Source organism: Danaus plexippus, chromosome Z, assembly GCF_018135715.1.
Source record: "Danaus plexippus chromosome Z, MEX_DaPlex, whole genome shotgun sequence".
NCBI classification, from domain to species: Eukaryota; Metazoa; Arthropoda; class Insecta; order Lepidoptera; family Nymphalidae; genus Danaus; species Danaus plexippus.
The window spans coordinates 224,756-237,820 of record NC_083559.1 but is presented as its reverse complement, the minus strand read 5'-3'; the positions used below and the strand labels follow the sequence as shown (position 1 = coordinate 237,820).

Below are 13,065 nucleotides of genomic sequence, written 5' to 3'. Positions count from 1 at the left end.
TATCGGAACAAAAAGGATTAAAAAGGTCATTATCGAGAATTCCTCGATAAAAATATTCTTCCATAAAAATCGCATATACCTAAGTAGGTAGGTATATTTAAGTATAATAATTGGCTCTATCATCTGTATTACTCATCAATAGGATTAAAAATGTTGACGGTTCCAATATTATATTGTTCAGAGCATACAAAAATAAAATAATATCTTAATAAGCTTCTATATAGTGTTAGTATTGACTTAATGGATTCTAGTAGAGCGGAATTCATTGTTGACAACAGTTCATTGATCAAATAGAACAGTTCACTGTTCAAATCGGAGGCTTGCCTTAGACAGAAGCAGAGTTAGACACATCGCAACGTCAAAACTTTAGCGAGACGAATTAAAATGTCTTAGAGAATATGCTAAAACCTTGTCATTCCTATAATATACGTATTCTCAAATCATTTTATTAATTATTATTTCAAGTTTAATGAAAAATTTACATATCAGCGATAAAGTTAGTAAAATTCTATTCTATAACTGTAAATAAACATATAAAAAAATAAATATGGGACAAATGCGGTATTTTATTTCGTACAATGACTAAGTGTAGTCTAATAGATATCTACAAGGCAAATCCTTTTAATTGTCATTTGTCGCTGAAAGCAAGGAATTACAAATTGAACATAAAAAGAATTAGATAGCAACACTTGCATTAGAGCTGATAAAATAATGTTACTGAACAATTCAGATAAACAAAAGCCATCTCTTAGCTACACCGGAGTATAGAATACACCTGCAGATAAGTTAAAATATAACATCGAAATAGTAAAACTTTAACTAAAGTTATTATAAGTTATTTGAAAGACCCCTAAATTTTTTTGGTGCTTCTCCACACAAAACAGAATACTTTTCCCATTCAAGATCTCCTTCTACGAGTGGTTTACTAATAGAAGAAACTGCTCCCACTCCTCCAAACAACCACAGCACTACAAAATATTGTATGAAAATACAAAAGGAGACAAAGTAGGTATGCCTAAGTATATTGTATATTATAAAGGATAAGTCGTTGCTGGATTTAATTAAAATGAACCAAAATAAAATGAAATAAAAAACTTTAATATTCCATTTATCATTTGGTAATGTATTTTTTTTATTATATAATTTATAATTTTAATACAGACTCGGTGATGCGCTCTGCTTTAAAGCATTTTATTAATGAATGACCTACTTAATAAGGACGTTAATCGGTTCGCGTGAAATCAATAGAGCAAAATATATTAAACGCTGAAAAAATATCTAGAAAATCTATTCTCGAATATTTTCCTTTATGATATAATCCATGTATATTAACGTTTTGTGCTCGACTCTGTCCGTCTAGATACCACAAAGCTACGTAATTATGTCATTCGGCGAGTTATCACCTCTTGGTCAGTGAATAAATTAAAACAGTGTCATCATTGTTAACTGTAAAATCCCAGGGGATTGCTGTATGTAACTTTGAGTAGGTATCCGCCTGTGATCCTAATTTAAACAAGCCCAGCCGAACATAATCAATAACTGATATAGTGAATGTTAATACAATGTATAGTACAGTAATCGTTGGAGTCTCTGTCCGAGCTGCGGTCAGCTGTAATTGACACCAGGACGGGGTGGTCCAGCCTCGAGCCATTCTTGTATAACACAGCTACAAATATAGAACAGTCTTTGGTATACAAACGTACCGATAAATTGAACATTAACATTGTCAATATTCTCCAATCTCCGGATAAAACAGAAGGCCTCACACAGTTATTCAAATTAAGTTATCGTTAGTTTTAATCAATAACCTAGAAACAATGATATACATATTTTTTTTTCTCAAAGACTATTGATGAAAACTCAGAGGACAGGTACAGTCGTTGATGAGAATAACCAATTTTTTTTGTACAACATCTAACATTCGGAGCTGTTTTGTGTACCTATTATATAGTTTTTGACTTCTTATGATTACCTTTTAAATTCCTTCTCTGTGACTGTCTTAACTAACACTGCTCTGTATGAAGAGTCTCTACTGGTTCGTTTCGCACTATGAGTTTAGATCCGCGCCAACATGGTTTATCATCACACATGGATACTCAAGGTTTTCCATACATCAGGGCAAACAAAAACGTATTTTGAATACGATTTTATGTTTTAGATCACATAAACCCGGTGTTGCCACAATGATCGTGCTATCAAACAGTAATTGTTTGATGATAAAATGATATCAAAGTAAACGAGGGACTCAAACTAGGCCTCGCGCGAAACATCAGACCTGTGGTCACAACAATCCACCCGTGTGGGTATTGAACGGGCTAGCTATAGCTCTGTGAGTTTATAAATCAAAATAACTATGTACTTTCTGTACGCCGCAAACAATGCCAACGTTACCAAGGTCATTGTTAATATCAAAAAATAAATAAACAATACATGTATAATTCACACCAGTCCTATTGTTATAAAGAAACGTAACTATCGCTTGTTAACGTTACTCCAGATACTAACAGATATTATGTCGTGTAGTGAATTTGAACGATGGTTAGAATATTATAAAATTAAAAAAATATAGACGATCAGTGTTTAGAAACAATGAAGTATTAAACAACACTAAGGATAGAATTAACTCCGTGCCGGTTTTATGCTAAGCAAATTCGATTATTGAAGTTTTTAAGTAACAAAAATTATATTTTTCTTGAATTACAATTCTTTTGTTCTTTAAAGACGAAATACTGCCTTCAGATAGAACTTTGAAAAGATTTATGTCGACAAGCGGAAATATTTCACATTCGGTAGTGTTGAACGAAAAGAAGCGAGTCTTTACGGAACACTTGTGGCTAGAATGACAAAACTACTTTAAGTCTAATGTGTAGAACGCTCCACGTGTTTATAGGAAATTAAAGGTAAATACAGCTATTGGATAAATACATTATATATTAAATAAAATAAATAACGCTTCAAATATATAGCAAAATAAAAGCTTGTTTAAATTATGTGAGAGGTAGGCGGGGAGTGCGGGGGGGGGGCACGCTCCAGGGCCGGGAGCTGGTATCCAGGCCAGATATATAGGACATTAACCCTAACGATCTAGATTTATATAAAACGGTTTAAACAACTATATATAAATATATAAATAAATGAATATCCAGATGATCATTCAACCGTCATAAACTATGTGTCATGAAAATATGCGAATATATTTGACATTATATTAACATTGTTTAAATTTATAATAAGAATCTTTTACTATAATTTATTACTATATGCGTATTAACACATTTATATATTTTTAATAAAAGCATATACAAAATTTTCATCATGGTTTAACTGATTCTGACAAATTTGACATTATATTTGTTACCATTAGCCGGTTATTCGAATAAGGAATAGCTTATATACATACGAGTATAACAAAAGAATAAGTTTGTTACTCAGGCCGTAAAAAATACTAGAGGTATCATAATAGTATTTTGCAATTATATATAAACATATGTATAAAATATAGGCTATATAAAGATATATAATATTATTTTTTAAACACTTTGTACTGATGTCGTATTTTGTATGAAGTCATATAGCCCAGACGATAGATTTCGCTGCCAGTTGAAATCCCTTGTTTTATGACAACATTGTTAATTTCCCCCAAACGAAAATCGACGCGGATGGAGTCGCGGACAAGCACTAGCAATATATATTAACATTGTTAGGCCTATTTATTAATTAATGAAACCGTAATCTAAAAAAATATTGAATTAATATAACCAATTGTAGACACGAACCGCGTTACAGACTAACTTAACAGATACAAAAAGAGATGAAATGAAATAAAATTTTTAATATAATCACCATATTCTCTACACGCTGCCTTTTCGTCCATCAGTCTCTTAAAAAGAATTATTTAATTCATTCGTGTAAATAAGGGGTTGTGGACACAGTTGGTAAGTAATATAATCGATCAGAGGATAGATGCATTCGCTGATTGGCTGGCTGGTTGGTTGTAATGCGACATTACGATAGATGGACGAAAATAAAACTGTGAAGTGTTGGGTACATATAACAGGCTCTTTGGTTTTCACTTACGACCAATTATAACTTTAAATTAATCAAATAAAATTAGAATTTTGTATGATATAACACATATACTTTGATTCTATTTTGCGAGGTCGAGAAAGTTCTTCAGATACTTGTTTATGATACGGATCACAGTAAATTTTACAATATTTATCGCAGTAGAACTGGTAAGACACATAAATTTTATTCAACCGTACAAAACCTTCCTTCATTTTTACATATAAACTCATGGAGTGACTGGTCTATATACGATAGAAATGCGTAATCAAGATAGTGTCGCTATAAAATGACCTTTTAAGAAGCTCATGAATAATAAAATACAATTTATAATCTATTCTTGAGAATAAAATATTACAAAATATCAAATTGCTTATTACGAGAACCGCCGGAGAGAGTGGACGGAGAAAAGAATTTATAATTAATTTTTACATAGAACTTTAACATCGTTAGTTATAAGACTCAAAGAGACGAAGCGCTAAAAGGTCACTCTTAATACTTTATGGTTAAATTAAAATAAACTAAAAAAAAATACCAACTACACGATGTTTTTCAGCTCCGTGAAGCCGCTTTCATCGACGGAAAATTAAATTACAGCCCGCAAGGATGACGCCGGATTAATAATTGAATTCGCAATGGAAAAGGTTGAACTAATAAAGAGATCCGACTTTACTTATATTGCAGTTTTTTATAGCTCAAACGATTTCGTGTCAGTCCGCGTTTTTAAATCCGTTCGTCAAAATTCCAATTTAACGATCTAAGGTCTGATAGTTTCGCTGTTAGGGCTTTAGTTTATCCTACAAACATTCACGTGTCCTTGTGTAATGTTTGTGACAGATGTACACAGAGAACTGTCCCACTCGATCGATAGCCGGACACGTGAATTTATCATATGATTTCTTTTTAATCCGATTTGGTACACGGTATATGAAAATCTTATCGGACAAAATAAATTCCATACCTGATTAAATCTTGAACATTTGTTATGTAATGTGCGCTATACTTTTGTTGACTCTCATAGAACATATACAATCAAATCTACTTTCATATATTTTTCTAATATATTTTCTTAATAATCGTAACCTAACCTTATCAATATAAGAGATAAAAAAATATTATATCAGAGATAGCGAGCAATATCATAGTGAATACACTACTTTCTTATCCGTATTTATGAAAAACTGAATGAAAAACACACTATACTTTTATTATTTAATATATTTTGATTCTGGTACACTCCGTGTAGATTATCGATCGTTTAAAAATGTCTCTAAGTGTCTTTGTTCGCACGCTAATAGCATTTAGAGCTGGAACAAAGACACTCAGAGACTTAACCAAATAAAACTCCTGGGACGAGTGTTTTTGATTCAGTGTTTCTTGAATCATAAAGTTTATGCACGGAATGTATATTAAAAGACCTATATTGATAGTAATCTTCATTAAAATACTATCTATTGGATTAATAATTGCCATTGTGTTTGTTTGTCACACCCGCCAACGGAAGTAACATATGCATCAAATGCATATTCTCCATTTAAACGAGAAGTTCAAAGTGAAATGTTTAGTTAACGATGTCTGTTGGTTCATTTTAATTTTAATTAACTTGTCATCGAAAAGTCAATATGATTATATTGTCGATTCTTTACAGACTTTGATTTAGATTTAGGATGTGGATGACATAAGATTTTCGAAATGAAAAATCTATTTCTCGCTAACTTTATAGCAACGCGTCCCGCGTCACACCGATCGATTCGCTATCGATTTACTAACACGCACTCATTTGGGCCATCGCTAAGCCTCAAGATAACCCTAATTTAATTCAATTCACTTTATAGGATTTTATTTATTACATCCTGGAATGCTTTCCACGATGATTATAAGTGGTAGTTTTAATTTTCTTCTGCATTTGACTGATGACTGATGACAGTAAATGCCTTTGATGTATGATCAATACAAATGATGAGTAGTTTGATAAGTCCTCCCATTGCACTGGCTCTTGCTCACTCTGTTTAATTGCTACCATCCAAATAACATTAAAACACAAGGTATTTTGTTTTTTTTTTCCTAATTTATCTTTTCTTCTTACGGTTTGTGTGTGTGACATTTTCTTTAGCAATCATTAACAAATCGTATTATCGCTATTAGCAAATAATTAATGTTGCAATTGATTACAATAATCCGAGGTAATATTAAGTTCGCGTGGTTCCGTATGTCGTTGCCTTTTTATGATGTGCACGTTTTTGCGATAAATACAGCGAAAAGTATATTTTTTTAATCTAAAAGTTCCGTTCAAAGGACTCGGTATAAAATATATTTAAGTCGCTCCACTGAAGCGACTTCTTATCAGCCGAGCTGAATCTTTAAGAGACAGGTCATCCACAGAACCCTATAATATTAAGTAATTTATATCAATTAGTGAACATTATCACAATTACAATAAACAGTATTGACTAACCGACCGGCCACAGCGGGCTATTGTTGGCAAAATGTGTAACTTTGCTTGCGGAATGGTGAGCTTGTTGGGGGGACTGGTGCTGGTGGCAGTCAGCTCGTTTGTAGCCTTCGGAGTAGTCCCGGGAATCATAGACGGTGTCATAGAGAGTGTGAGTATACGTATATATGAGCAACAACATTAAAATAAAGTTGACGTACCTTAGATGAACTTTAAACTTTACATAAAACAAAGCTTTATATGAAAAAAAAAATATAGACCTTCTATTATTGTAAAATATTTTTTAATAAATATTATCTCTGTACTTAAATTATAATCTATGTCATTATAAAATTCTGATCTACTTATTATGATTTTGTTACTTAACAATGATTAGAATTTTTGATAACGATGTACCCACTGGGGCCAAATAACCAATTTAAATAAGGCATACTGAGATAATACAGACTACTTTGTAAATACGAAGAATTTTAATGCAGTAAATCGTTGTATACAACATCGACTTTTTAGTTCCTGAACTAACGATATGTCACAGATAAGGATATTGTTTTGCGTTGATATTGCAATGTTTGTTATCTAACGTGATTTCTCCGCACCGGCGCGTCCAGGAGGTGGTGCTCATCAATGAAACGGAACAGTTTGATCGCTTCGAGGAGGTTCCCTTCCCGCTCACCTTCAACGTCCGACTGTTCAATGTGAGCAATGCTGACGTGGTACTCAACGGCGGAGTCCCCGTCGTCACCGAAGTCGGCCCGTATGTTTACAAGTGAGCGAACAGCATGTTAAGCTTATTGGATTTCCAGCGACCGTATATTTACATTTGAATTGTTTTTGTGTATTTCACTGTTATAAAAATTATCCTTTGAACTGGAAGCTTCACAATTACGGGCTCAAAACATTATACTTAATGCAAGTTATGCTCCAGACTTACTCAGACACGTGAGATCGAGGAAATGGGTGAAGACAGCATCACTTACCGCCGACGAGACCAGTTTGAGTTCGACCCTGAGGCTTCCTATCCCCTGACTGAAGACGACCGGGTCACCATCGCGAACGTAGCCTTCCACGTGAGTTTTATAGAAAGAAATATTTATTAACGATGATAAGGTCTTCAGGTGCGACTATAACCTAACTTATGTTCTCTGGCCGAGATAGTTCTGCGCCATGACTGTATTTCGTTGCATCGCCCTGTACTAGCTAATAGACTCAATCCATCTATTTAATCATAACATTATAGGTGACACAAAAATATGCTACCATATCTCGATTGCACTTCATTGTAAAGCGAATGCATATTTCTAAGATTGTATCTCAATTCCTGAAACCAGTATGATCGAAGAAGCTGAATAAAGAAATACTTTGAGATGACATTGACAAACAGACAGCCACACCCTGCTTAGCTGCTCATAATATGACATTATTGTCAGGTCACCATTTCATATTGGTTAATTATTTTTTATTATTATAAACCCATTTTGAATAAACAAACTCTTCCAAAAACTCACTTCACATATACCGGATCTCGGTTACATAGTACCCAGAATATATATAATACAAAATGTGCAACGGAAAATTCATGAAATTTAATAAAATACGCCAGCGGGTTTCACGGCACTGGAAATGTTTTTCCTTTAAACTTTCTGTTAAATACTCACGTTTCTGGTAAATACGAAAAGCTGCAACAAATAATTACGAAATGTTGATACGCAAAACATTTCACAGAATATTATATGTGTGTATGTGTGTGTGTGTGTGTGTGTGTATATGTATGTGTGTATGTGTGTATATATGTATGTGTGTATGTGTGTATGTGTGTACATTTGAAAGTTTTCAACATTTGAGACCCTCATTAGTAGAATATCTCAGAAATGTCATTTGAAGATTAAAATATAAATTGCAGTGAATAGTTTATTATATTAACTACGGGCAGTCAATATTGATGATAATATCGTGTTCAATACAGTGTTCCTCACGAACAGAGATACGAAACAGCTACGAAAACAAAGCACAGTGGGTGTGGTATGAGTGTATGAGTTAGGTTTTGTATAAAAACCAATATATATATAGTATAAATTATAAATAAACTATTCCACAGAACCTTCTTTGTTGTATTAAAACAATGCTGTCAATTCTCTTTGTAGTAGACCGTGCCTTTTACTTATTATAATTAGATGTTCAGAGTAACCTCTTTGCTTTTAATTCCCTGCCTGGAACAAGGAGAGCAAAATATATAAAATAAATTGTTACTTGATTCATTTAACATGGAAGTTAATTGTTTTCATATTATCAAGATAACAATTTGCCTTAGCTTTAATAAAATCATCTGACTTGAGCCGTGACGCCATTAAATGACACCGTATTCATGTTTAAAGCCTTCGAAGTATTGTAATACATCTTCTACGGATAGAATATTTATTATCATGTCGAAGAAAGAAGCACAGATACGTGCTGGGCATTAATTAGTACACAGAACAGTCATCACCAGCGAGTGACCGTTACCTATGGCATTGCGAGATTTATTTGCGATTAACAAAAGTTCTTAAGTTAACTTTATTAATATATGTACAAGTGCGATTGCAATAGGAGTTATGCGATACAAATTGATTGCTATTCCAAATTAGCATTAGGAAAAGTAAAATGAATCATACAGTTCAGAAACGAAACCATATTTTTATTAAAATATATTTGGGGCTACTTAATTCTGAATATTTTACAAGTCAAACAGTGGGTACAAAAAAATGACATACTCTTTTATAAAATATGTATATATATATATGCTTTGCGACATTTTATTCTGTGATTTGTTACGAAAATAAAATATTATTTGCAGCGCTTTAAAGACACGAGCAACGAACCGATGTCGAATGGAAAATGTCTTTACCAAACCGATAATGTCTCACAGAATGTTATTAAATATATCACATAGACCTCGTATTCTATCTACCTATAACATTTACGTACGGGTTCACCCGTTTTTAGGAACTCAAATATTATTCAAACAGAGTTTTTGAGTAAAAGAAACGATTGAAAATCATCTTATATTAGCTTACCACGCGGCCGATACTTCGTCCTTACCTTCAACAGAATTTATTTCTAGTAACGTGTTGGTCCTCATTGTGTTTGTAATTTGTGAGTTTTTCCCGCACATGTTTCCCACGCTATCATTAGTGTATTTCTTATTGCAAAATTGCTTAATGAGATCCTTCGTTTTATTGTAACAAGTATTTATCATTTTTATGATATAGTATTTGTCAATACTTAAAAATATTACGATTTTTCTCGCTGGAGGTATTAATAATGAAAACATTCAGTAGACAGTAGAAGCTTAAATGTTGTGAAAAAATAAATCTGTGAGTATTTATTTGTATAACTAATTAGATACGACGCTCGTATAAGTAACCTGTGTTACTAAGCTCACGAAGAAAAACTATCGTTCTACCTAGCTTTGTCTTTGTTGAGGTTAGCGATGACGTACCTACAGAAAGATTTAGCCAGAATTAATATAGTAATAGATGTAGCTGGTTCTGTAAATAAAACAAAAACAACATTAATAGTGAAAATATTTTGAATGCGAAGTGTACTTTTAAAGGTTTTCTGAACGTTTTTTCACCTCAAATTATACACTTGTTCGGGTTTCTTCGACATCGATCTAACCTTGAAAGTAAAGGTCAAAGACTTGCTCTCATCGTCTGAACATAAATTATTTGTATCAAATGTATTATGATATATCTTCTACAAGTATCGGTGGCTCATTTTAATAGTCAATAAGTTATGAGATTTTCTGAATGATTGAAAAAAAAATTGGCATCAAAGAAAGATTCAAACAATTGTCCTTTAATGTAAAAAACACGTAGCGGTACTAAGAGACATGTTCAATTTATATTTTGTTTTAATATTCTAGAACTTTCTAATTTTATTCCATATTTATATAATTATGAATGTTTGCGAGCGACTTACTTCTAGTCTAGTTGCTGTGAACAACAAGCCAACCGTACCTCTGTGACTACATATAAAAGTTTAGCTCAAAGGAAAATACAGTGCTCTTTGAAAGGAAATTAATTAATTGTATAGCATCAATGAGAAATTAGAAAGCCACCTTATAATGAAACTTCAACTTGTAAGTTTTCGTTACGAGGAGCATTCTATACTTTAAGATGAAGACTGTAGATATTCAGGATGCCCTCGTAATCTCAAAGCTTTCAGTAACAAACTATGACACTCTATAAAATTCCGAAACTTGACTGTTGTATAAAAGCTTTATGATAGAATCCAGTTCAAGTTACTATCGCTTCTGCGAGCTTCGTTAACGAGTTACGTTGTTTAGGAATAGTCACGTAACGAAATTAACAGTCAATTCACGTGAAACCGTACATGAAACGGAATTATTAAATACGGTACAAAAATTATAAATGTCAAACGAAACGCCGCAAATGTCCGTCAAAGAGAAACTTATACGAGCTCTCTTTGATGCCTATTTAACACGAAATATGTAGTAAATATGTACAAAGTGCATATCGGTTAAATAGGAGCCGGGCGGCCGCGGCGATCGATCCAGCCCGTAGCGGCCAGTATCCAGGCTACGAGATGCAACTCATCTGAACACAGAGACAGTGCGCGTCACTCGCACACACCGATAACACTTCCAACTAGCGGATAGCTCACTGACGCTCTGTAAATATTGTTGTTAAGACTTTATTACCGAAATCTACTCAAAGACTGCATATTCATTTTATATAAACTAAAATGTTATCGTAATGACAGCTTACACTCAAAACAATATTTGAGTATTATAAGTCTCTTGCCAGAACCATGGTGCACGAATGCGTTCTAAGATTAATTCCTATCAATCCTCTGGTAAGCCGGCTTGTAAGTATGCGCCAGCAAATGTACTCACTACAGGCGGGAATATGCTTCATTAATAACCGCTGAGAACACTAATATTACATAACATTAACGATAAAGATTAAAAAAAATCCATTAAAACAATCTTCTACTCATAAAATTAATCAAAGCTCAGCGCAAACAAGTGAATGAATTAAAAAAATCTCAAATATATATATAGGTCTAAGAGAATAGCGGGTATATTATTTAGTAGAAAGATCCGGGTCATGTAAGTGAAATGAATAGGTTGTTGAGGCAGACTTTTAACATGAGAGGCTAATGTGCAGGTGCGTGCCGCTTCCACAAACATAGGAAAAGAAAAAAATATGGCGAGAGAGTGGAACATTTACAATAAAATATAAAGAAAACGGAATTACATTACGCTGTAATAAAACATTAATTAAGCGAATTTCTGTTTTTTACTGATAAGGTACATATTTATCTGATATAACCACACACGATTATTCGGTCAATGATGGCATGACATACATTTTCCTGATTAACTAAATTAAAACTCCAGCTCTGCTCGCGTTCCTGTGCTAAAAGGGTTTTTTAAAAAGAAATTTTGAATATCACTTAAGCTATAAATCAATACCTTTAAATATTTGTCAGTTCCGACTAACTGACCATACTTTTGACTTCATAAAATATATATTATTTACTTTGGTTTTGATAAAAAGAAATCGTGTATATAAAAAAGACGTTAGAAGTGACACTTGTCATAAAACGATTGTTTTTTACTTCATATCTTTCATATTAAACACTATCATTTTAATATTGTGTCGATAAAAATCATGATTTAATTATTAAATATAATTGTTTCAAAGATAAGTGGAAAAGTTATTAAACATGAACGCTTGATAACAATCAGTGTCGTGTTCAGAATGTTCTTATCTGACAACATGAATGTGAAAACAGAATAAGGAATGCAGGATAGTAGATGTGTCTGTGAGGAGTACGGCGATGAACGTAGTGAAACTAAAACGGCTTTATTTCGAACTAAAACCGCTGCAAAATAATTAATATTATTTTTTTAATAATGCGTTTAAACCCCAGCGCGACTAGATCGTGCGTTAAGTTGCAGTGTGACGATCATGATGTGGGGTAGTGGGTCAGGGAAATCATTACACAGGTCTCCCGGCTCGCGGGCGAGGCAGGTCTTCCAGTAGAACCTACATACACTCCTACAGCTCTATTATAAATATAGATTTAATGTATATTAATGATTGTCACTACATACGAGAATAAAACACACCGTGAGAATATGACGATACGAAAAAAGTTGCTAAAAGAAGACTTTAAATGTCGGGTGTTTGGAGTGCGATATAACTGTCTTTTATGAGCGAATGTAAGAGGCCGCTTGACCTCTCGCGCCTCGTATTAAGTATGCATGCGAGCAACGCTGCGGGCATGCACTAGTATAGCTCGAGGGAATACAAGAATGTTTTCATCTTTAAAATGTACAGAAAGACAGCGAAGCAAATACATTTTGCATGACTGAATGTTGCTGCAAATGTGGTTTTGCATCGACAGAGTGTTTGTTGTACAATGAAACGAGACATAGACACATATATATATTATTGTTCACATCATAGAGCAATCAGTTACCGAACAGCTAAGTTCTTGTCGTATTGATTCTACGAGAGCAAACTAATTGGAACATAACG

The 13,065-nt window shown here is 33.3% G+C and overlaps 1 protein-coding gene across 1 annotated transcript in view; it reads left to right on the top strand.

Moving 5' to 3' along the window:
- The first annotated feature begins 2,471 nt into the window (after positions 1 to 2,471).
- LOC116778194 (sensory neuron membrane protein 2-like) overlaps positions 2,472 to 13,065 on the top strand; it is a 40,532-nt gene continuing 29,938 nt past the window's right edge. Inside the window, exons 1-4 of the mRNA XM_032672144.2 lie at positions 2,472 to 2,900; positions 6,510 to 6,668; positions 7,126 to 7,283; positions 7,443 to 7,584. Coding sequence (XP_032528035.1) covers positions 6,552 to 6,668; positions 7,126 to 7,283; positions 7,443 to 7,584 — 417 coding nt within the window. The 5' untranslated portion in view covers positions 2,472 to 2,900; positions 6,510 to 6,551. The remainder of the gene's footprint in view (positions 2,901 to 6,509; positions 6,669 to 7,125; positions 7,284 to 7,442; positions 7,585 to 13,065) is intronic.